Source organism: Chelonia mydas, chromosome 19, assembly GCF_015237465.2.
Source record: "Chelonia mydas isolate rCheMyd1 chromosome 19, rCheMyd1.pri.v2, whole genome shotgun sequence".
In the NCBI taxonomy this organism is placed as follows: domain Eukaryota; kingdom Metazoa; phylum Chordata; order Testudines; family Cheloniidae; genus Chelonia; species Chelonia mydas.
Window position 1 is genome coordinate 5,807,800 of NC_051259.2, and position 25,278 is coordinate 5,833,077.

General features: G+C 58.2%; 1 protein-coding gene across 6 annotated transcripts in view; it reads right to left on the minus strand.

The window, feature by feature from the left end:
* The window catches only part of COL16A1 (collagen type XVI alpha 1 chain), a 91,050-nt gene extending 66,060 nt beyond the window's left edge, over nt 1-24,990 (minus strand). For 2 of the 6 annotated variants that reach the window (XM_037881617.2, XM_037881614.2), the window contains exons 1-6: nt 23,391-24,022; nt 20,575-20,697; nt 9,707-9,781; nt 9,440-9,557; nt 1,006-1,129; nt 7-282 (exon numbers count right to left, since the gene is read on the minus strand). In XM_037881617.2, the coding sequence (XP_037737545.1) occupies nt 7-282; nt 1,006-1,129; nt 9,440-9,557; nt 9,707-9,781; nt 20,575-20,659 (678 nt within the window). In that variant the 5' untranslated portion in view covers nt 20,660-20,697; nt 23,391-24,022. Of the gene's footprint in view, nt 1-6; nt 283-1,005; nt 1,130-9,439; nt 9,558-9,706; nt 9,782-20,574; nt 20,698-23,390; nt 24,026-24,235; nt 24,401-24,790 lie in introns of those variants that run through there. The other 4 variants (XM_037881611.2, XM_037881609.2, XR_006286560.1 and 1 more) reach the window with 4 other exon arrangements.
* Between the last annotated feature and the right edge of the window lie 288 nt (nt 24,991-25,278).

Here is a 25,278-nt window from a genome sequence, read left to right on the forward strand (position 1 = left end):
GCTCACCGGGACAGGCGTGCCACGCACGGCGTCCAGGCCGATGAAGGTATTGCCCTCGCTCGCCACGCCCCGCCGGGGCTCCAGGGGCTTGGAGGAGATGTAGTTGCAGTCCACGTGGACGGAGACCAGCCGGCTCTGCACGCTCAGGGCCATCTTGTGCCACTTCTGGTCAAAGAGGGAGGAAACCCCCTTCCCGGTGAAGACGTTGCTCACAAACTCCTTCTCCTGGGCCCGGGCCTTGAACTCCAGGCTCCTCTCTTGGCCGTTGACCCCCAGGGAGAGCTAGGCACAAAGGAGACGCTCTGGCTTAGGACGCTTTCAGCGGAGAGCGAGGGAGGAGACAGACAGACGTACAGGCGGGCGCAGGGACTGGGCCGAGCTAATGCCAGCCGCTGTGGCCTCCAGGCAGAGCTGGATCCCGGGGGCTCCTTGCCCGTTGGGTTTGGAGAGACCCATCCTGGCAATAAGGGTACAGGGCTGCCCTCACACCCACTGGCTATCCGCTCGGCTAACCCCACCCCTGCCTGGGGCAATGCGGGTAGAGCCATCCCTCCTCCTCGGGGGCCCAGGCCCGCCCACGTCTTCTGGCACCAGCAGGGTGTCGGAAGCCTCCCAGGCTGCATTGGAGGCCGATGCGGGTGGCAGAGGGGGCGTGCGTCCCACCCCCGGCAATGCCAGAGCATGGGCGCAATTGGCTTCATCCGCCAGCTGCGAAGCACCAGAGGCAGCAGGGTGGACGGGGCGACGCGAGCCTCTTTGATCTGACTGAAGTGGCCTGGTGGGACCCCGGCGCCTCTAGGAGCCAGCAGTGCAAAGATCGCAGCCACACGCGTTAGCACCGCCTAGGGGACACCCGGGCTGGGGTATCTCCTGTACCACATGGCGCTTTACTTCCCTGTGTGTCCGGCTGCTCCAGGGAGCTCCTGTTCCTGGGGTGTAGCAACCGTGCTGGGGAAAACACGGCAGCAGGAGAGAGAAAGAAGGAGAGAAGGGAAGCAGAGGTACCTGGGGGTAGCCCTGCCGGTCGGTGACCTGGAAAAGGTACCAGTTCTCCTTGCTGCTCTGTTTCTTCAGGAGCAAAGTGATCACCAGGGTGAACTCATCAGGCAAGCCGTGGGGGAACACCTGTCTGGGGGGGTGGAGAGGAGGGAAAGAGACATAAGAGGAGGCAGAGAGGCAGCGCTGGGGGCCCCAGGGAATGGCCGGGGAGCTGGCTGCTCCTTTAGCATTGAAAAGGTCACTGCAGCCCAGCCCGGACCCTTACGAGAGGGTGAAGACGAGGGGGAAGCTCAGCTCTCCCCGAGAAGGCAGCCTGGTGGCTGCTGTTTACGTCTGTGCAGACGCCTTCTTCAGTCCGTACACGGCAGCCCGGGGCGTCGGGGGCCGCAGAGCCGGACGAAGCGCAAACAGAAGAGTTCAGAGCAAAACAGGAAGTGCCCGCGTGCTGGGGGAGCGGGAGCTGTTTGTGTCTCCAGCAGGGAAGTGTCAGGGCTCTGTGCTGCTCTGGAGGTGCCAGCGCTTATGAAACAGGAGCTCAGCGAGGGGCAGCCAGGCTCACGGAGTGTGGAAGGGTCTGTCTGTCCTCAAAGCCTGGGCCAGCGTTGGCTAATGCATGCCAAAACCACACAACGATTCCCAGTGCACCAAAACACACAGGAGAACAGACACCCAACACGCCCCCCCCAGACATCCCGACACGCACCCCCCCCCAGACCCCACCAAACAGATGCACAAACACCCCCAGCACATGCATCCCACACTCACCCCCAAACATCCCCCAACACACATACACTCCTCCTAGACAGGCAGCCAAATACCCTGACACCCCCTAGACACCCCAACAACCCCCCCCCACACACACACTCCCAAACAGCTGCATCCAACCCCCCCAAACATCTCCCAACACACACACTCCTAGACACCGAAACACCCACACCACCATGAACCCCCCAACCCAGTAGCACAACCCCCTCCCCCACACACACGCGCACACACACACACACACGGGCCTCAAGCCAAATTCTAAAGCAATGCCCAAAGCGGAGGAAGCTCTTTGTACCCAGGCCAGCCCTGACCCAGGGTGGATGATAAATGAATTCCCACTCCTTCCCGTGGATTCCTTCCCTGGCCAAAAGGCCAGGCACTTGCCATTTTCTGCTCCCCTTGACCCAGCTCCAACCAAAACAACAGAAAAATGGCCCAAAAGTTCCCTCTTTTTCCTAAGCAAAGAAAAATGAAAGCGAAGAGTGCAGAGGCCCCAAATCTGAAACCTCTTCCTCTTTCACTGCAGCAGCTGCCAACATCTGTCAGAGTCAGAGCAGACAGTGCACGTATGTGTGGAGCTTCCACCGGACGGACTAACTCGAGCGCTGGCCAGTTCCAGCTGCCGAATTGTTCCCACTGTCACAAGAACATTGCCCGGCAGTGAGTCACGTCTTTACAAAGGATATCGCCCAGGTTATTCTTGGTTTCCATGCTGTCCGGATCCTGCCAGTAGCTCTCTCAGAGGTGTGGATGGGACGGTCCCTGTTATCTATCCACGGGGGAAGGCCTGGGGATAAGGTCCCATCGCGCTGGGCGCCGCACATACCATCCCTGCCTAAACAGGCAAGGCCGACAAAGGAAGGATTCTCAACCCCACTTGACAGATTGGGAGCTGAGCCACAGAAAGGTGGAGGGACTTGCCCAGGGTCACAGAGGGAGTCAGTGGCAGTGCTGAGGCTCGGCCCCAGATCTCCAGAATCCCAGTCCAGCACCTTCACCACAGTGTCCTCTCTCAGCTCTCCCTACGACCCCTCTTTTCGGCAACTGGTGCCTGACCTCAGCCCAACATTTTCCCCTACCCGTTACCAACCACAAAGATGCAGCCACCTCTGCTGGGCAGCTGGGAAAGGCAGATGGTCGTCACCCACGTTTATAAAAGCGCCCATCACCATTGCCTCTGGTCTCTCTTTGTGTCACTTCAATCAGGAGAACAACATCCAGAGCAGAGCAAGCCCCCCAGAGCCCAGAAAGCACTCCCCGGGGGTGCCAGTTTGGAGTGGGCACTAGAAAGACCAAAGTCGGCTCATGCTGGGGAGGAGCCAGCCCCATTCAGCTCGCTTAGGGGGGCATGTTATTGAAAGGTACAAGGCTGAGCTGCCTGCCTCAAATGCTGCCTGGTGAGAATAACCCCCCTTCCACCATCCAGTGCGCTGCAGGAGCTGGGTGAAGGGCAGCAGGACGAGCCATGGATCCCTGCCCCACTCCCGTGGGAGGGGTGAGAGCAGCGGGCTCTGGCTGCTGTTAATGGGGCCGGGGAGTGAAACCAGCCTGCTGAGAACAGAGGGCATGACGCCACTTACAGCCCTGGCACGGCGGCATGGACTGAACCCAGTCACGGGAGGCAGAGAGATGAGCCTCAGCGTACTTGTCCTGGCAGACTCTAGTGTTCATTTATAACCATCAGGACGCCTCCAAGCCATCCCAGCACTGGGGGGTGGGCGTGGGGAGGGATGGCTTTCTGCCTTCTGAAGTTCCCCTGCAGTTTCACATTAGGTCACAGAATTCTTCACTGGCTGTCCTAAGCTGCTGCCACGTTCCACCCTAGAGGGGGCTGCCTTTTGACAGTGGGTGACACGATTCCTATCTGCACATGACAGAGGGTGCAGCAGATACGCAAGGGGTTGTGGGGAGGAGCCCGGGCAGGTGCTAACCCTGTTCAGATGGTTCTCTTGCCAATCCCTGTGCGGCTGGGTACAAAAGCCGGAGGTGAAGGGAGACACTTCCCGCCCAAGGAGTGAGAGACGCGAACATTTCCGGCATGGTGCAATCGCTCCTTAGGCATCAACTATCTGGCCTGCTCCCGTCCTCGCCACAGAGACAAGCTCCAGGTTGCCTGCCTGTCCGGGCTCCTCATTTGCTTTCCCACTGCATGTCTGGTGCGTGACCCAGCCCAGCAAGCGAGCACCAAGAGGAGGGGCTGGCGACGGTGCACCCCGAGATACAGATGAACTCAACACCCCCCACCCCAAACAGCCACTGCAGGCCCGGACCCACCCCCCCAGCTGTGATCACTTTAGCAGCCAGCTCAAGGCGTGACTGGAAAAAGAGAGAGGAGGGGAAACCAAGGGGACTGAAAGCAGCCACTGAAAGAGGAGATGGCGGGAGTGCTTTGTGAGCCAATCACCCTCCAGCAGCTCAGCCAGAGGCCGTGGCCTCAACACCTCCTGCCTTCCACACAGCACCGACCGCCAGGCCATGGCTGCTCGCGTGTAGCACCACAGATAGGAAACCCACAGCCAAACCAGGAAAGTCACCTACCCCCCTTCCCAGGGCTCAGCTTCATTAACAGAGAGAAACATCCACTCTACCCTTCTCCCCAGGCTGGGCTGCCTCTACAGCTCCTCCCTCGGGACAGTTCAGCCCACCCCCTAGGTCCTTTCTCTCCAGAACACCTCTCCCACGTCCATTACATCCAAGCAAAGTAACAACCTACTTAACCCTTTTGCAGCAGGACTGACACCTATTAACAGGCTGGGGAGTTCCAGGCAAACCCCACCAACCTAATGAGTGGCTTAGTCAAGGTCCCATCCAGCCCCAGATGGCTCTGGAGACAGACCAGGCAGCTAGGACGTTTTGACAATTTCAGAACAATTCCAAAGGACCATTGTGATCCTCCAGTCAAACCTCCTGTACAGCCCAGGTCAGAGAACATCCCCCCCAGAATCCCTAGAGCAGAGCTTTCCGAACACCCAATCCTGAGACAAACATCGCCAGTGACAGAGAATCCACCATCACCCTCGTCAGCTGCTCCAATGGTTCGGTACTCTCGCTGTTAACACGTACACCTTATTGCCACTCTGAATTTGTCCAGCTTCAGCTTCCGGCCACTAGATCGTGTTAGATTATTAGCTAGAGCGTATCATCAAATATTTGTGCCCCCTGTCAGTACTTACAGCCTATAACCGGGTCACCCCTGAACCTCCCCTTTGTGAAGCTAAATAAACTGAGAGCTCCCTGAGTCTATCCCTAGAAGACAGGTTTTGCCCATCGCCATGTGGATCCCTTTGTACCCAGCCACTGGCCCTTGCTGGGGCCCATTCCACAGCCTTGGGGAAGGCACTTTTTCAAAGGCATGAGGGAACTCAGCTGCAGCAGGAGACCTGAGCGAGGGCCAGTTAAAAGCAATTACAACTCGACTGACCCACCACAGCCTGGCAGAATCCAATTCCTCCTTGCACAACAGAGCATTGCCTCTCCGCTTGGCTGTGGCCCGGGGAGCCCAGGATTTCGTGGGAGCCATTCCGTGTCTTGTGACCATTTGGGATTGAGGGGGACAGGGATCCGTGTTGTTTGTATGACAGTAGCAGTGCTAGGCGCTGCTCATACACATGGTAAGAGATGGCCCCAGCTCTGAAGAGCTCACAAGACAGACAAGGCCGAAGTGTGACCTCACTTTACAGAATGGAGGCACAGAGAGGTTAAGTGACTGGCCCACGGTCACGCAGGCAGGGTGTGGCACAGCTGGGAACTGAATCCTGGTCTCCTGAGCCCCAGTCCAGTGCCTTAACCAAGCAAGACGATGAGGGACAAGCCAAGCAGCTCCACGCTCAGCTTGGAGAAGCAGCCACAAGTCTCCTGCTGCTCTCTGAACCCCCTGGGTCCAGGCTGGGATCACCTGGGAGCAGAGGTTTCCACTCTGAGACATTTCCACAAGCTAGCCTCTCTCTCTGTCTCTCATTCCAGCACCTCCACTTCTAGCTGGAAACCAGGCAAACACAAGCCATGGACAACACCACAGTCCTGATGTTCCAGCAGCTGAATGGGGCGGAGGGTGGAAAATTCAAGGGCAGAAAACTCCTATTTCACCTGACCCAGTTTGCTCGTCCCCAGCAGAAAGTCCCCTCCCGAATGCTGAGCTCCAGTGCACTCGAGAGCGAGCGAGCAAGCGAGCAGGGCTTCATTAAACATTCTGAAATATTTGTTTTGGATGCCAACCTTGCCAACAGGATCTAGGCAGCTCTTGGCTTCCTCTCTGCTGTGCCAACTCTTTACCCAGCTTCTGCTTGAGAGTGGGATTAATGCTTTGGACGGGCAGAGTCTCTGCCAGGGCTGAAGCTGTGAGGAAGCCCTGCTGAGTGCAGACAGGACCCCAAAGCTCTCCCCCGGGCAGGAGCAGGTGATTACTGGTGGCTGTCCAGGACCCTCCTCTATTCCCCACTGTTTTTTCGTGTGGGGTTCTTTATAGAGGGGTGCGAGAGAAATCAGCAGGAAAGGCTTGAAGTGATTAAGTAACTCATCCAAGGTCACACAGGGAGTCAGTGGCAAAGCCAGGAATTCAGCCCAGGTCTCCTGAGTCCCCAGCAGGGGCCCTAACGACCGGGTCATCTTTCCTCAGGGCCGGGTACCCTCTAACCTGCACTGTGAGCTGGAGCTTGCTAGAGCTGGGTCAGGGACAGGGTGAGCCAGCTGGACGTGGGAGCTGTTTATACCACATGCCCTTTGGGGTGCGGGGCCTAGCAACCGGCTTCCCAAGGCGACAGGTAGCTGGAAGGAGACGGACTCGCTCCTGGCTCCCCCCACGCACACCTGCACCTGGACTAGCCAAGCCGGTGGGAGCTTCCAGTCACTGAGAAAAGAGCTATGCCCGTCCCATCCACAGCTACCCACTGGGCAACTGATGCTGCAGCCCTGATCCTCACGCTCACACTCAGTCCTTCCCCGGCGCCATGCACGTTTACACGGGCCGTGGGGGAGCCACTGCGCAAAGGAGCGTGCGTGGGAAAGAAGCCCGGGTTGCACAGGATGACGGGAGAGGGCCCAGCGGGGCAGTCTCCAAGCGGCCAGCCCCTGCTGAAAGGAACAGCCTGGCTAGTCACTGCTAAGCATTTCAACCCGCCAGTCTAGACCCATCCCGCTGCTTGCCAAGACGGGGATAGAAAACACACGCACAGAGTGGCTATTGCATAAGGCCCTGGCCAGCGTCCCGGCTGAATTGCTTCACTACATGATTTACTTTCGAGGATTAAGACGGTCCTCGCTGCACACAGCCTGCAGCTGGGACACCCGCGCACCCCCTGCCCTGGGAGCCTCCGACCCACCTACCTGTGCTGGGTCAGCAGCCAGACCTGCTCTGCCACCCCAGCACGGCGCGCACAACTGACCCAGCTGCCAGCTCCCACACTGGAGAGGGGGCCCTCCACAGCCCGATCCTCAACATCCCACCCAGCCCCAGGAGGGTGCTGGGCTTGGCCCTGTGACCATAACCTTGCCCCGGCTCTCTGCCAACTCTGCTTTCCATAGCACAGAGCCAGCCTCTCTGGATTCAGATCAGGGCTCCTGCCCCGGGCGGCAGGCAGGAGAAGGAGCTGTGGGAGCCATGGTGCAGGGTGGGCTCCATGTCTGACCATTGGGCAGGGCAGCCGGAGATGGTGACAAGCCCATTAGATGGGAAGGAAAGAGGGGAGTCGATTTGGGTTCCAGACTGAGCAGCAGCCTCCCAAGGTGCTGAGGTCCGAGGGGTCCTCCCAGAGTCTTCTCCTCACTGGCTGCGCAGGGCTCCCCATGCAGCAGCTGGAGGCCCCAAGGACGAGATTTCCCCTCCTCTCACAAACACTCCCTTCCAGGCTCCCCCAGGCTCTGCAGCAGCCACATAATTCAGGTCTGAAATCACCATAGACGCAAAGGCTCAATGCCGGGCAGGGTCCCTTCCCTGCCTTGTGTGACCTAAAAGACCCCAGGACGCTTTTCATAAGAGCAGGGGTTTGCCCGGGTGCTGTTGGTGAGGATGTCCCCTCGCCACCTGCGCTATGAACCCGCCAGCTGCTACCCTCCACCCCAGAGGCAGCTGCGAGAGCTGTAATCTGCAAGGTGCCAGGCAATGCTCTGGGCAGAAGATGCATGCTCCAGACATGGGTGGTGTTATTATTCCTGAATAAGCAGCTCCCTGCTCAACACCGGGGGGCGAGGAGGGCAGCAAAGCTCCCAGCCCAGCATCATTTGCCAAGCAGTTGCTGAAAGCAGAGCGCAGCGAAGAGCCTGACCCTTCGTACCTGCACGGAGGAGCTGCTGCTGAGAGAAGTGATTTGCGGGGTCTAATGAGTCTGACCTTGCCCCTTTAAACAAAGCGAGTGGGGAAGAAATTCCGACTGCTGTGTCTTGCCAGCCTCGGAGACCCAGACGTTGCTTTCTCCTCCCTAACGCTTGGGGCTTAGAGCAAGGGGGGCAGTGAGCTGGGAAACCTACAGCTAAAATACTACAGCCGTATTCCAGAGCCGCACACCCTCAGACAGACCGGAGCAACACCCTGCCCAAGGATCAATGACAGTGGAGTGGGTCGTCAGGCCATAGCTAAGGCTGGTGCAGAGTTCTCACGAATGGTACAGTATTCTCCAGGAATGGAGCCATCCCACTGGACAACACTCTGGGCCCGTAATAAGACTGCGGTGCTCTGCATTAATGGTTCAGATACACTGGAGTGACACCTGGTAACCCCAAAACACACACAGCAACATTCCAGAGTAAGGGTTCAAGACAGCAGAGGAAGGCATCTCTTACCAGTACACAGCACTGTATAGTCATGCACTAAAATACCACGGCAGCAGCCGGGTGGCTGCCGTGGTTTGGACCGCGACTGCAGGAGAGGGCTGTAGCAGGGGCTAGGGTGTTGGCCTGCCAGAGCTGTTTTCCCAGCAGGGCTGAGACAAAGGAGACCAGAAACACAGGCGGATGGCAGAGGCAAGCCAAATCCACCTCCAGGGAAAGCCACCCACCTCAGCAACTGGGGAGAGAGGAGTGAAGTCAGGTGACTTCCCCAGGCTCTGCCCCTACCCCTAATCCATCCCGCAGCATCACGGCCCACTGAATCAGGGCTTCTCTCCCTGCACACGAGGTAGTGGCCCAGCTATCCCGGAGAGGCGCAGAGTGCCTTTCAGCTCCTGAGAGGGACAGTCAGCAGCTGCTGCCCTGGGATTTCCAGGCCTGGCTGCCTGCCAGCCAAGAGCTTGGTTGTGAGAGGAGGCAAGTCACAACACATCAGCATGCAGCAGGAAGAGCAGGGCACCGGGCCGGAGCGTTCTGCTAACCAAACAAGTGGAATCCGCAGTGCAGCCCTGGCTCACCTGGGCCCCGGTGACAGCACATGGCCCACAGAAGCAGCCCCGGCCCACAGAAGCCCTCCTTTAGTCTGCACTGCGCAGCCCGGGAGCAGGCTCAGACGCACAGGGTGGGAGCTTCTGCCTGGTCTCTTCAGGGCAGGGCTGTTTTGCACCGTGTGTCTGTACAGCCCCTAGCACTTAAAGGCCACGTTCTCAATTGGGACGTCCAGCCACTTCCTGCAATCAGTGGCTTCAAGTCTGGGGGTCTGGCAGCCCCCTGTTGGAAAGGAACTCCCCCCTGTGCCTTTCTCAGTTAACCCTTCACCACCCAACGGTAACAGGCGGATCAGCTGGGTACTTACTGCGTGGGTTGGACCAGGGGCGTGCTGCCCAGCCGGAGGATCAGGGGCCCTTTGGGATTGCGGATTTTCTTTACAGATGAGGTCTTCAGAAGAGCAAACCGCTTAATAAGATTAAAACCTGCAGGAGAGGGGCGGGGGCCGGGGGGGGGGGGAGCGGAACACAGGTGAGACTCAGGCCGCAAACCTCCCGGCCTGCTGCAGGATGGATGGTCCTGCCGAGCCAGGAGAGCGGCCAGCCCAGCCAGGCCTTTTGGCCCGCACACTCACCGGTTATATTGACATGCTTGTCACTGGCCTGGTCTAGCTTCAGCCCCTCCCGCTGCAGACGTGGACATCGCTCGCCTGGAAGAGAGACCGCTGTCAGCGACAACAGGCCCGCAGCGCTCAGACTGCCAGCGAGCCGTAAGAGGCGGAATGGAAACCCAGGGGTCGGGCGTGGCCCCAGGGCTTCCCCCACACTGGCACCATGCTCGCACGCAGACCCCAGTCAGCAGGCCCCTGAATGCGAGTGTCCCCAAGGTGTGGGTGCCAGGACTGACTAATAAAAACAAGCCCCCAGCTTCTCACTGAGCCGCGTGAAGGTGGCTTGGTCTGGGCGTCGGGGTGACAGGTTATGAAGCCCCATCCGCTGCTAGGTTGTTAGATCAGATTTGTACCAAAGGGCCCGATATTGTCCCCACCTGGCAGCTGCCGGGCAGCCTGGGTAAAACCAGTCTGGAGGGTCCACACACAGCTCAGAGCGGAGAGAGTCCTGCAGCATAGACATTAAGGATCGAGCAACCCACGGGACACTAATGCAGCCCCTGTCCTAGCAGGGGCCCCTTCTGCGTAGGGTGGAGGTGCATTGGCAGGGCAGTGCGGGGGACACTGCGCCCCAACTGTCTGTGCTGTCTCTGTTCTGGTGATAACCAGGAACCTCAAATCTCCAGGGCTCCTCCACTGGCACTTTTTGCTGGCGTGTTTTGAACAGGCTCTTTGCACCAGTTTACTGACTCATATTTTCCCCCTACTCTGCCATGCTGGGAAGGTGATTAATTTGCTCCAGCCTCAGTAGAGTAGGGTGAGATTCTCCCCACTCCACCGAATTATGCAACAGCATTGCAGGCCCCCACCGCATCTTCCCTCAGCCTCTCCGCTTCGGATCCAGCAGGGCCACTGGGGTCTGGGGACTGATCGTATTCCCCCTCATCAATCACGCTGGTGGCTGACAGGTCTGAGATCATTTCCCCCCTCAAACTATTGGAACGAACCCACGCCAAAGGGTCTTGTTCGGTTTCACATGCTCATCCTGCCAGGCCAGAGCGGATTTAATGCAAAAAAAAAACATCCAGCAAAGGGCAGATCCCAGCTCCCCTAGAAATCCCTTTGTCCCAGGGTCCCCCCGGCCCCGTTCCTGCTCTCGGAGTCGATGTTCTATCTCGCCCCACCGCGCACGCACCGTGCGCACTCGAGTGGCTGAAGAAAGCCACGAGCTGTGGGGCTGCAAGGGGCAGAACGCACACTTCTGGTGCCGCTGGTCACTCGTGTGGGGACCTCTGCTAACCAGCAGGGCTTGTGGTGTCCCCAGCCTGGAGAACCACAGAGCTGCTGGCTAAGGGCAGCCGAAGTCGCAAGCCTTTGCAAAGAGGTTTTCCCTGCTCCTGGGGGCTAACTCTCTCCCACACCACACCCTTTCTGCCCCTTTAAGCCTCTTGATGTCAGGAACCCAGAGATGGGTCTGAGCTGCGATTCTGAATTTCGAACACCCCCCAAAAGTCAGATTCCTTTAGGGCTCATGGGTTAATTACATTCCTTACCCCCAACCCACCTTCCCCTGTTGCCTGATGTCACTTCCTAGCATGCGTCTACCCCCAAACGCCCCCCTTTCTGCGACCTGGCCATGGCTGCTGCCAGGAAGCTGAGAGGCAAGTGGGAGGATGGGGATTAAGTCAGCTGGGAAATGCGAGTCGCCCGCTGTTTACGGCATCCTGGGCCAACTCCTGGGAAAAACAAACCATCTCCAAGTCAAGGCGCTGGAATGTGATCCCTGCTTGGCGGCAGGCAGGATCGCAGATAGCCAGAGACAGGGCAGCACACGCTGCATGGCGGGGGGGGGGGGGGTCTTTCTGCCATTCCCCAGGGGTTGTTGAGGGGCTCCGGCCCTTCAGCCCCTGAGCCAGTGCCTGAGCCTCTGGGGGATCCGCTCTGATGGGGAGTTGACCGTCTTCCTTGGTGGATTCAGAACTGCTCCCCATCCCAGTGGCTGCACCGGCACCATAACCAAAGAGAGAGTTGCTGGGGCAGAGCAGGGCAAGGGGGGTGTCTCACGGTGACCGACCGACCGAGGCAGGGCGGGCGTCCCAGGAGCTCTCCCAGCAAAAGGGAGAGATACCAGCCTACTGCCCAGGGCACAAACTGGGGAGCATTGCAGGGACCATGAGAGGTGGGCAGAGCCACGGTGCTACAAACTAGCCCCTTGGTGCTGCTCTGACCTTAATGGGGGGGAAACAGCCCCCTGGAAACCCACTGGGCAAGGGGCCTCCTTGGACGGGCAGAGCTGGCATCGGGGATCTACCCCCGCAGTCAGCGTTAGCAGTTGGATGCATGTGGTACCAGCCGTGCATTAGGATTCTTTGCTTCTCAGGGCCCACAGGGGACCTGGGGGAAGCAGTGTGTACATCAGAGCCACCCAGGGGCTGCTCTAATGCTCACTGGGGGCCAGGCAGACCCAGGGAGTACCAGGAGCAGAAAGGTAGCTCAGAGGCACCTTTCTGCCCTGCTCCCTTCCAGAGTCGAGTGCGGGGACAGAGTAACTGCCAAACGGGGCCAGAGAGAGACAGAGAAAGGGAATTGGAGAGGATGGGACCAAATGAAATTCAACGACGACAAATGTGAGGTGCTTCACTTAGGGAAGAAAAACCAAATGCACAAATACAGGGTGGGGGGGAAGTGGCTTGGCAGCAGCACTGCTGAGAAGGAGCTGGGCGTTGTGGTGGATCACAACCTCAACATGAGTCTGCTGTTGCAAAAAAGGCAGATGCAATTTTAGGTTGCATTAACAAAGCCGTGGCATGCAAGTCACAGGCTCTGCTCAGTGCTGGTTCAGCCTCAGCTGGAGGACCGTGTCCAGTTTTGGTCACCGATGTGTAGTAAGGACGCAGAGAAACTGGAAAGGATCCAGAGGCGAGTGACAAAGATGATCAGAGGGACGGAATACAAGCCGTAAGAGCAAAGGTGGAAGGAAATGGGTATGTTTAGTTGGGAAAAGAGGAGATTAAGGGGGACTTGATAGCGGGCTTCAAATACTTGAAAGGCTGCTGTAAGAAAGATGGAGGAAAGTTGTCCTCTCTTGACACAGAGGGCAGGACAAGAGGCAGTGGGTTCAAACTACAGCAGAGCAGATTTAGATTAAATCTCAGGAAAACTTCCTCATGGTAAGAACAGTAGGACAGTGGAACAGACACCTGGGGAGGTGGTGGAAACTCCTTCGCTGGAGATTTTCAAAAGGAGGCTGGAGCATCTGTCTTGGAGGGTTTAGACACAACACATCCTGCATCTTGGCAGGGGTTAGGCTAGATGACCCGACCCTCACTGTCCCTTCTAACCCTACGGTTCTATGATTCTGCGGAAGAGGAGACTGAGGGGAAGAGACACCTGCAGCAGGGAGTCCTCAGACAGGCCTGGGAGGATCCAGAGCTCCAGGTCCCCGAAGAGGGATGGGACAAGCATCTCCGCTCCCCTCCCTAGCCAGCCCAGACACCGTGAGGCTCGTTGCTTTCCAATGCCCGGTTCTGCTGGAAGCATTTCCCGAAGCTCCGGCAGCACCCCGGTGCGTTGAGCGGACCAGCCCCGGGGATACCAGGCCGCAGCCCGCATCTGAACATCCCTGCACAGAGCTCGCTGTCGCGGCCCCCGGGGCAGGGCTGCGCGGAGAAGGCAGCAGGGGAGCTGAGCAGAAGAAGACAAGGGGGAACTTGCTGGCCGGGAGGAAAGACTCTGCGCTAGCTGGAGCCAAACAGCGCTTTGCCCGAAGCCACAACCCAGAACATCGGCTTCTCCGCTGCCTCCTGCAGATCCCCCAGCGCTGCGGGAAGAAATTCACACAAGCCCCAGGGCAAAAAGCAGAAGTAACAGGAGCGCTGGCTGGGAGCGAACGGATCTGTCCCCAAGGCTGGGTTAGCACGGCGCCCCCCAGCCAGGACAGAGGGGTAACGGGTAGCTCAGGACTCCCCCGTGAGGGGCACGTGACAGCACAGGGCTCCTGGGTTCTGCCACTGACTCCCGGGCAGCCTGGGGCAAGGTGTGCAGGGAGCCTGATTCTCATCTCATGCTGCTCCGGGCACATGGGCCGTTTGCAGTCCCTGTAAGGCCCCGTGCCAGAGCGGGGCGGAGCGGCCGTAGTGTGAAGAAGAGTCAGACGCGGCCGTTCTGATCCAGAGTCCATTGAGGCCAAAGGAAAGAGTCTGACTGACTTCAGCGGCCTTTGGGTCAGGACTCCAGGGCCCGAGTTTCAGAAGCGTGGAGCGCTCACAATTCCAGCCAAAGTCCCTGGACGCAGGGAGCGCCCGGCGTCTCTAAAAACCAGGCCCTTTGCCTCCTGCTGCAAAGCACAGCCCTCTCCCCCTTGAGCTAAAGGACTAAGCTCCTCAGCTAGGATCAGTAGCAGGCAGCTACAGAGGGAGGCAAAGCTACACTTGGCCAGCGTGAACGCTACTCTGATCCTTTACCAGCTATGCAAACAGGGGATCATTAGATATGCAGCTTCTTCTGGGGTGGCAGCTGTTTAACAGCTCACAGCAATACCGCCCATCCGCTGAGGAGAGGAAGAGGAGAATACTGCATCCAGCTGAATCTGCTGTGTGGGGGATGGTATCACAAAAAACAGATTTGGGCAGGGCACATGAGCGAAGGCTGCAGAGAAATTGCTTGTGTGAGTTGAGGGAGAAGTTTCTGCCATGGTGCCATCTTCCTGGCTGCTTTCCTCTGCCTGCTCTCAGACGCAAGAGCAGAGTTGAATCTCAAAATATCCTTCCGGCCTGAGCCCGGAGAAAGCATGCGTGGGGGGAGAGGATATGCCAGGCCTGTCTTAGTCCAGAATGGAGAGTCTGTCCAAAGAAGAATCCTCCTTTATACGAACAGGCAGAGCCATGGAAAGCAGTCTGGCAAAGTTCAGTCCGCTTTGCCCACGTCTGTCTCTCTTCGGAGCTCCAGCAATTTGACTTGGCAGGATTGTTTGTGGTAACAGGGAGTGTTAAGTGAGACTGTCCCCCAGAGGCTGATTGGGAATTTGTAACCACAGGCGCACTTGAGGCAGGATGGCCCAGGGCCTAGGCCACTTACCTTGTGCCAGGACACCTGGATTCTATTCCAGCTCAGACGGTAAGCAGCTGGGTGACCTTTCTCCATGCCTCTGTTTCCTCACCCGTCCTGTTAAGAGTGTGAGCTCTTTCAGGCAGGGCCTGTCTCTCACCATGTGGTGTGATGGGGGCTTGTTGGCAGGGGACCTCAAGGTGTTACCATAGTTCAAATAATTATCCAGCCAGGGAACAGAAACAGTAACACATGGCCCTTGGGCTGGATTTTAAGAAGCGCCTCCGTACCAATCTGGGGCCCTTCGATGCCTCTGAGCGGTCCTGCAAACCGGCTGCACGGGTCCAATCAACGCAGCTCAGATATCAGGGAACGAATTCTCGCCAGCAGGAGAAAAGCTGTTCTACAAACGAACTGGCAACGATCACACCAGCTCCCAGGCAGTTGGCAAAGAGAGGAAGGGAAAGTTCATGGGCAAAACCCTTTGATCTGCTAAATGCCGTTCCCCTCCCAGGTACGGTGCGGATTGCTGACTAACAACGGAGAGAACAAACACTTCGAATGGGACGACCTGAAACAGCTTCTCCTGTTTCCACATTCCCCTGGGGTGCTGGTACCGACGGGAGGAGAAAAGGGGAGAACCCGGGGCGGGAAAAGGGGCATGCAAGACGGGCTGTAAACGGAAAGGAGTCTCGTGATCATTGTGTGTGACAGTGAGCAGCGGGGCCCCATGGGGGATGCTTTCCCGGTTCCTTCTATTTCAGAGCGAGAGCTGTTTGCTCTGGGGTTGCAGGTGTATTATTATTCCTGGAGCCCCTCTACTGAGCAGCCGCAGGTGGCGGGGCTGTGCCGGCTGGCTTCCCCGGGGAGTCGGGGAATATTCGAAGTGACTTGCCACTGCACGCGCCTCCTCCCAGCTGGCTGCCTCTGGCTGAGCCAGCTCGTCTACAAAGCGGCCAGTTTAATAGCGTGCGAGCCTGCCTGGTCAGAGCACCAGGGCTCCTGTTTTCAGATCCCAGCTCCCTGAGCAGCTCCCAGATCCCAGCTGGCCGACCAAGTGACGCCACTTGGCCTTCCCAGCTAGCTACCGAGTTTACTCCTGCAAGCCTCGTTCGGCTGGCCAGGCGCAGAGCCCACCACTGCTGCAAACGTTTCAATGGCTTTTGCGTGCATGGGGTTGCGTGCTTGTCCACGTGCCCAGCTTGGCACATGCACGCTGCAAGCCGGGGGCTGACGGAGAGGTGTGACCCGGCCGAAGGAGCCCAGCAAGTCCAGGGGTCAGATCCCCACTGGGACAGCAGCTCTCTCTGTGGCGTGGGCTGAGTCACCTCTCCACATTAGCCTCCCCATCTGCAAGGTGAAGGCATCGATTCCTCCAGCCCTCAGGTGTGTGCCAAGGCTAAATCAGTTGATATCTGCCGAGTGCTTAATAGGCGATAAATGCTGGGCTATTCCCTGGGGTCTCCCCACTGTATTTCCCCGTGTCTCCCTTTGATCCCAGGCCCGAGACCTGCAGTAACAGAGAACACAACTGAACGCAGCTGGTGCCAAGTCCTCACACACACCCATGGGGAGCAGCCTGACTTGGCCAGGGGCAGGCGCGCGATGATCTAATGAGCCTAAGATCCGAGCTCTGGCACGTGCTCATGGGTGAAGGAGGCTGCTGGTGTCCAGCTGGCAGCAAGAGCCCCGCTAATAGCAAGAGGGATCTGTGCCAAGCAGGAGGCCCTGTTAGTGACCTCAGTGCAGGCTGCGGCCCCGCCCAGCAGGGCAGCAAACTCCCCGGCCCTCGCTGCCTGTGACGATTCAAGGAGTCCCCACCCCAAGGGGGCTTTGGGAAAGCAGGGCCCCGGCTGCAGAGCCAGGCTCCTGAGCCTCACTCGGCTCAGCAGCCTGCTGGGCTCCGACTTCTCCTGGCATCCGTCAGCAGAGCCAGCTCCGAAGCAAGCCGGGGTCCGGGGTGGGAAAGGAGAAGGAGCAGGGAGGACAGTGTGGGAGCCCTACTGGGGTGGGGGGCTGCATCCTCGGCCTGTCCATGCTAGCAAGGACTTGGGGCCAGGTCAGCAGTTTATGGGATGCTCAACTGAGCCGCCCCGACCCCCAGGGGCCAGAGGAGAAGGGAATCCACGCAGAGGGGCTACAGCACTTTAACCTGCAGGCCTCCTCAGCTAGTTCACCTCCACGGCTCATCCCAGTCTCCAGAACCCCCAAGTCTCTCTCCAAATGGCTGATTCCAAGGTTCCCACATAGCCTGGCTTGGCCCCCTCCCTACCCTCCCCTGTATCCTGAATGCGAATCTCCTGGCTCTGCTGATTCGCAGGCAGGAACCTTGCCACTACTCCTGCCTGGCATCTGCCCTGTGGAGACCGAGGGCCTGAATCTCCATTGCCCGGCCTCTCTCCGTCACCCTTCTGATGGGCAGTGCTCCGCACTCACTCTGCACGTGGGCGAGCAGCAGCGCTGGGGCAGGCCATGGAGAGTCAGGCTTCGGGAGGGCATGAAGGTTGTGGGGAAGCGAGGAAACTCGGAGCCAGGACTCCTGGGTGCCATTTGCAGTTCGGACGCTGGCTCTCAGTGTGAACCTGATCAAACTGCTTCCCCCCCTCTGTGCCTCAGTTTCCCCGTCCACAACTCAGGGATGATGCCGCCCAGCCCGGAGGCTATATTAATTAACACTGGCAAAGTGCATTAGAGCCCATGGAGGGTCAAACTGTGTTGATGCCAAAGTGTGCACAGGTTTCACAGTATTGCTCACGGGTTGTATTATCCATCAGCCCCAGCCCCCTCTCCTCATGGACAGAGAGGCAGGAAAGGGAAGTGCCAGACTGGCACTCAGCGACGGCTCCAGGCAGGGAGAAGAATTTTCCAACTGCCCAGGCCCCGATGAGCCTTTGACCATCTACGGAGGAGGAAACCAGGCCCACCGGGATCATATGGCCAAGGCGTGGGCTGGACAGCCAGCCCGGGAGCCAGACCTTAAAGACAAACTCCACCACTGAATAGCAGCACGCGTGACCCCCAGCAGCCCTTCCTCAGTATCCTGCTACAGCCTGCCTCCATCCCCCCTCCGGAGCACTTGTGAGACACGGGGACCCACCGACGCTTTGTGAACTTGCCAGGGCCTGGCACACAGGCTTAAGCCCCATGGGATGGCCCAGCCAGCCCCCAGTGCTGGCCCGCTCCCGAAGCAGGAAAGCATCCCAGCTCTGCACAGAGATTGCCTGTGTGCGGGGAAGGAGAAGGGGTGGCCGGCGTGGGCAGCGAAGCACCAACGGCAAATCCCAGCTGTGACGAAGTGGGATTGTTCTTAATGTTTCCTCTGAATAGTGTGGGGGTGCCTCAGTTTCCCCTATGCAGTTCTTAAGTCTCTAGGTGGTGGGATAAGGGGGTGTAATTGTTGCAGAGCAAAGGGCCAGTGTACATAAATGGCCAACACTCTGTCTCCTGGCAACTGTTGGCCTGGGCCTTTCCCCCTGCAAGGTGAGAGCTAAAGGGTTGGAGAACAAAGGAATCTGGTGACCTCCTGGCCCGGGAAAGGGACAAAGCCCAGAGGAGGAGGGGCTGGAGGGTGAGTCAGTTTGGGGCTGGCTGGGTGTGACGATGTGACGCAGCAGGGCGGGGGGAGTGTTGACCTGGGAATGTGCCCTGGGGATGGGAGACCTGAGAGCCTGTTACCTGAGCCAGGAGGGGGAGGGGGAGGTAACACCTCTGCCCGGGAACGTGGACGGAGGCTGCAGCAGGGAACCGGCTGGGTGGGTTTAGTTTCAGTTTGGGGCTGGGTGGAGGAACGCAGGGAACCCCAGGGCTGGGGTCTAAGCTCCCTGCTCCCCCAGAAGGACTTGACTGAGGGGTCCTGGTTGTACCCACAAGCTCTGTTTTAGACTGTGTCCCTGATGTCCAATAAACCTTCTGTTTTACTGGCTGGCTGAGAGTCTCAGTGAATCCCAGGAAGAGGGGTGCAGGGCCTGGACTCCCCCACACTCCGTGACACTGGGGACATGGAGTGAAGGGCAGATGTGGTTGTCTGGCTCACTGCCCCCTCAAAATGGACCCGGCTGAGGGGTCCTGTTCTCTGCACCTACAAGCTGTTTTAGACCATGTTCCTGTCGTCTAATAAACCTCTGGACCCTCTGGCTTCCCCAGGACCCCGCCTGGGCGGACTCGCTGGGGGAAGCGCACGGAGGGGAAGAGGATGCTAAATGCTCCCAGGTCAGACCCAGGAAGGTGGCAGCCGTGTGAGCTGTTTGCCCTGCAGACAGGCTGCTCCCAGAGAGGAGGAGACCTCACCAGGGTCCTGCCTGGCTTTGTAGGGAGCAGTTCCAGAGCATCGCCCGGGGACTCTGTGACACCAGCGCAGACGGGTTTCACGGGTGAGTGGCATTTTGTTACTGCTTCACAGGCCACGTGGGGCTCGGAAGGAGCCTTCTGCTCTCCAACAGGTTAGACAGACTTGGGTCAGAGGCAGAAACAATCGATGAACAGCTTTGCGCTTTACTCACCATGTTGCACCAGGCTGAGCCGGCCAGACCCGGCTTTATTCCCGAGCCAACGCGGAAAGCACTGTCCTACCTTAACCAGCAGCCCCCGGGACCACTCTCCCTAGGTGTACATACAGACTGTCCCCATCACTGGAGCCCTACACATCTCAGGGAATTCCCCCCAGGAGGCAGGGTGGCCCAGGGGTTAGAGCACTGGTCTTGCCATCTCACTTAGCCCCAGATCCTCGGGGCTATTTGGGCACCGAGCGCCCATTGAGATCAGTTTGAGTCTCTCTGGGCCCCAGTTCCCCATCTGTGCAATGGGGATATAGCCCTGCCCTGGCTCTCGGGGCATTGCGAGGGTAAACGTGGGCAGGACTGGGAGGTGCTCGGATACTCTGCCGGCGGGAGAGCTGGGAGGTGTAGAGCATGTGCCTTCCAGGGGTTCTCGCAACAAATGGCCACTCTGACACAGCCGTATCTGTCCCTGCTTCCCGCGGCCCTCCAGCCAGAGCCCGCCCCGGGGAAGGTGGGGCGGGAGCTCACCAGCCGGGCAGGAGCTGCCCAGGGGAATGCCCCGCTGACCAAACAAGGCAGCCACCTCCGCTGACAAGAGCCGCCTCCAACGCCACGCACACCGGCCCCCGTGCGTCCAGAGGCGCTGCCCGGAGCCCCCGAGGAGGCTGCGCGGTGCAGGGCCCCAATCCCTGCTATCCCTGCCAGTGCAAACCCCAAGGCGGCGCATCTCACTGCCCCTGGTAACAGGTAGTCAGGAACAACAGCTGGGCACTGCAGGGAGGGGCCGCTGCTTTGCCCCGTCCCAATCCTCGCCCATGCTTTGGAGGCTGTCGTGGCCACAAAAAAATCCACCAGTGGCCGCACGTGGCCCCATTTGAGAAATGCTGCGTGATACCCAGGCCAGCGCTGATGTGCCAAGGACAGCACGCCCTGCAGGAACGAGCCGTCGGGCTGTGCTTGGCTCCCGCACTCTGCAGGGTTGGGTGCCAGCTCCGAGTATGAAACACCCCAAGTCTCTGACAGCTGCCCTACTGCAACACGCTGGCACTGGGATTTGAACCCATCACCCCCTGGCACAGGCACAGAGAGACCTGACCCCTCCCTTCCTACACATGGCTCTGCCAGTGCATCTCATTCCTGCCCTGCAGCCCCCCATGTTATCCCAGCCCTGGGCTCCCCAAACCCAATGCCCCTCAATGCCCCTCAATCCCAGCCCCCATTGCTAGTCCCGCCCTGGACTCCCTGCCAATCTCCCCTCCCCATCCCAGTGGTGAGTCCCCCAGACACAGCTCAGCCAGTGCCCTGCAGACCCAGCCCCCAGCTAGTCCGTTCTGAGTGCCACTCTCTTACCTGCTTTGGATGCAAGGAGCTTCCCTCCTGTACAGGTGCCAAGGAGGCCAGCTAGGCAGAGAGCAGAGAGCCAGGCTCCCAACATGGTGCCCCCAGGCGGGTCAGGGACCAACGCTGCTGCCTCTGGAAGTGGAAGAAACCAGTCATAAGTAATATGCCCAATGAAGATGGGCACAATCCTCTCCTTAGCGCCCGTGAGCCTGGCCTTACTGTCCCAGCAAGGATCCATTCAGGTCCAGAGCAGTGGGCAGGGGTGTCAGGGGACTTAACGGGCACAGTAGGTGGCCCACGCATGGTCTACAGAGCGGGTGCTATGGGTACGTTCAGGCCCAAGGCATAACGCACGGGAATGATCCCTTGCTAACAGGGCCATTCATAAAGACCCCAGCTCAGTAGGGATGGGCCCAAACCAAAACCCCAGATCTCTGGGATATCCAGATCCAGGATTTGCTGCTCTGACCCAGCCAGCCCCGTAGTGAAGGGGGGAATGGCAGAGATGTCTGTGCCCAAGCTCAGCATCAGAACCCGCTCTTTCACCCACCCCAGCTGTAAACACCTGGGTGTGTATCATATCCAGGGTATCAAGCATGCCTGTCGCCGTTTGCACATGGGTCTACGAATGGCTGCCCCAAAGAGCAGCCCAAGAGACAAGCACTGGCTAGAGAGAGACGGGGGAGTCAGCAGGGGCTTCAAGGAAACACCGAGACAAGACAGACACCAGGTGGGGCAAAGGGTAGAACACATCAGCTGAGCGATCAGTGTGAAGGCAGCAAATATCACTCTGATTCCACAATTTGGAGGGGGTTAATTTAGTTGGGGTGGGGGGCAGATCAGCTAACTGGAAAGGGCAGCAGGGCTGACAGGGACAGGGCGGGGAGAAGGGAAGGTGAAAAGGGACGATGAGGGTGGCACGGATGACTCTGTCTTGTAGCAGAACCGCGAGCAAAGCCAGTGCACAGGAAAGGAGAATTCAGTCCCCTTCTGCTGCAGCTGCTGCCCCAAAGCAACCCTGACGCAGCCTGACTAGACTAGTCCACGTGTGCTCTGAACACAGGGTGTTAAAGCAAATCCCTTCACAAGCACCGCCGCTGCCCCCACACCCACGAAACCACTCCAGGAACAAGATACGGGATGGAGAAAACTCAAAGGTCCCGAGCTTGGAGAAACCTTCAGAGAGGAGATGTTCATCGGAGCCCCTTTATCCGGAAGCCTCCTCAGACTTCGCTAAATCCACCAGGATTTGACCAGCTGATCCCAGCAAGACATGGTTTAGGTTAATTTTTTTAACATGCACTAAATAACCCCCATCTAGATTCTTTACGTTCCCCCAGTGAAACCGAGCAACAATGGCACTAAAACTGCCCTCTGAAAAGACCGACCATCTGGGTGGCTTTTTGCTGGGGTTTTCTGGGGCTGTTTTTAACTCCTCAGACAGTTGCACTGAACTTACTCTATTGCTTGCTTTGGCCACAGGGCCCTAACAAGGCAAAAATCTTGCCCCTAATAAGAAACCGATGTGTGGGAAAGGATTTTTTTGTTGCTCAACCTTTCCAAGAAGAAAGGGAAATGCTATTTTGATGACAATTTTCCTGCAGCGAATGCTGTAAAAGAGCGCGGTGGAAACTTACCAACAATTTGCAAAATAAAAAAAGGAGGGGAGAGAAACGTTACTGCCAAGTTTGGGGTTAACCTCCTAGCTTTCTCCCCGGCACCTCATGCCTGATTCTTGCCTCTGAAGTCATGCAAGAGCCCTGGTGCTGCCGCACTTCAAAGATGAAAATCTGGCAGCCCACGCTTTAAACTTCATCCCAGGTGGAATTTCCCTCCCCCACCCCCCCACCTTGACCTTCGTGGTGTGAAAACCGCCTGTCTTAACCCCACGCACTTCGAGAGGGTTCCACCAGGCGGCAGAGCACAGATAAAAAGAAAACCAGCCATTAACCCTAAGCCGGGTGATGTGTTCACATCGTGGCATTAAACCGTGGTTGACGCGGAAGGTAAAGGGGCAGGTAAAGAAGTCTTCTCCAGCCTGCGAACCCGGAATAAATCAGAGCTTGCCCCATAAACCACATGCCATAACGTCCTTTATTCACTCCATGCAGGGGTGGGGTGGGGGAAGCACCAGATCACCAAACTGACCTCCTGTGTAACACAGCCACCAACCCCCACCCAGCACCCGCAACGAACTTTGAAAGATCTCCCTGTTTCCCGAGCAATTTTGTTTGACCCTTAGGTTAAAAACTAACATCTACTAAGCAGCTGATTCTCCATGGTCCCTTCGGTAGCCGCTCAGCCAGGTTTCACTGTCTGTAAAACATGTAGGTGCAGGTTGGGAATTGAGAGTAAAGAGGCACGCAAGGCGAGACACATGCACACAGCGCGGCTCGCTGCACAGTGAGATCTTTGTTCCCTTGAATGTTTCCCATCTCCGGATAGTTTCCACTGTGGCACGCTGGGTCGACGCAGTCCAAGGGCTTGGACTGATCAGCTTCCAGGCCCCCCTGTGCAGGCTGGAAATCACAGGCATTGCTGGATGCTGGAGTAGGTAATCAAGAAAACAGAAGCCTCCACAGTGGGGAAACGCAACCCGTCCGGAGCTTTAGAGCGTACCCCAGCTACACACTGCCCTCTGGCCGTGGTGGCTCACTGCCCCTGCCTGTCGGGAACGGAGATACGTTCCCGTACCTGCCCCCCCCCCCCCCGCCCCCAAGCAAACCTCCCTGCCGGAGAAGGACTCACGCGGGACGAAAAGTCCTGGGGATTCCAAGCAGCTACGTCAGGCCCCGGCCCGAGCGAGGGGCTAGTTGCCAGCTTACCTGCCAAAGAACTGAGGTGCTCGTTAGTTGCAGTTCAGACGGGGCACCGGCTTCGGGACCATGTCTGCAAGTTGGGGAGCGGGAGGCCCCGGGCGGGGGATGCCGCGAGAGGACGCACGCGTCAGCAGGACACGCCAGCAGTCCCACGGAGCTGTTCCTGGCTGGCGTTCGCTCCAACTTCTCGATCGTCGGGGAAGATTTATTCCGGAGCAGGGGGAGGATTTCGAATCCTTGCGGCGGAGGGAGTGAAGCAGATCTCCTCAGAGCGCCACTGACATCTTCTGGCCCTGCTGGCTGCGCCCTGGCCTCCTCTCAGCCCTCTCTCCTGCTCTGCCTTTCCCTCCCGAGAGCGAGCACTGACTGTGTGCAGAGAACTTGCTGCGTTGCCAGGCCCCCGAGCTGGAAACGACAAGCCCTTCAACGTGTTGGAATGCCGGAGCAGCTTAATCAAGCCCAGCTGGGACAGGCACAGCGCCGCGAGGCAGGGAAAGCCGCTTCCAGCTCCGCGGACGCCCCGTTTGACACATGGCCCCGAGGCTCGCTGGGCCCATCTCGCGGCTGGCGGAATTCGAACACACTACTTGGGCCCGTTATCCCCTAGAACAGCTATCCCCCCCCCACACACACACCTCCCGGCCACTGAGGATAAGAACAATCCTGCCTTGGGGTGTTTAATGGGACACCTGGAGGCTCCTTGCTGGCCCTTTTAAGAATCTTGGGTGGGACAGTTATGCTCTAGCCTTCTCCCTACCTAGCCCCCTTGCTCCACCCTGTTCCCCCCCCCCGCCCCCTTGGACACAGGAGTCAGCCCAGGGCATCTGAAATGCTGGGCACTGTAATAATACCTGGCATGTCTCACAGTGCTTTGCACATGTGAATCCCCATTTTACAGAGAGGGAAACTGAGGCAGAGTGAGGGCCACAGCTCAGAGGAAGGATGGCCCAATGGGCAGGGAATTCAAGTCTGAATCCAAGGCTAGTGAAGTTCCTGCTCTGCCGCAAACTCGCTGTGACTTGGGCAAGTCACCTCCCCCCTGTGCCTCACTTTCCCATCTGTACAATGGTGATAAGGGCTCTGCCCTGCCTCCCAGGGGTGTGGTGAGGACAGATACATTACAAACCGGGAGGTCCTCTCAGATATTACACTAATGGGGGGGCAGATAAGTACTAGCCACCTAGACCTTAGCCACAGAAGCACGCTGTCTCTTCTACAACGCCAGAGGGGCCGTTTCCTTGGGCTTTTGCCCCCGGCCCCATGACCACCCTGCCAGAACGGCTGCAGTGCGGGGTCTGACATTTAGAACACGGCTGCCTTCCTTTCAGCACCATAATGCTGCATTTCCTCCTCTCTGTATGGGGCTCAGCCTCACTGATGGGGCTGGAAAGCGATCATGTCCAAACCTGGCGTTCGTTTCTCCATGTGCCGCGAGGCCGAGCTGCCGGCTTTCCGGACTAAAATAGCTTTTCTAAAACTCCTTGGTGCGGCCAGCCCCGCCAAGCCAACAGGGCTCCGAAGTGGGAGCTTGGTTTGATTCTGGCTCACACATCAGCAGCATGGCTTCCAGATGCAGCCTCAACTCCTAGGGGGCGGCAGGCATGAGCCAGGAAGATCGGGGCTCGGTTCCCAATGCCTAGGCGGGGTTTGTGGTGCCGGCACCAATAGGATCTCGCAGCTCCGACATCTGCACTGGGAAGGGAACAAACACAGAACCTCACACTCCAATTGCCGGAGTAAAACAACGCTTGGCAATGCAGTTATAATCAGGACAGCTGCATCCACGGGGCCTGATTCTCAGTTACACTAAGTCCCCTGTAGGAAACAGACCCTTGAGCATCACCCCAGCTCAGGTAGATGCTGGTGCAGGATCTACACCTGCCCTGCACCCAGT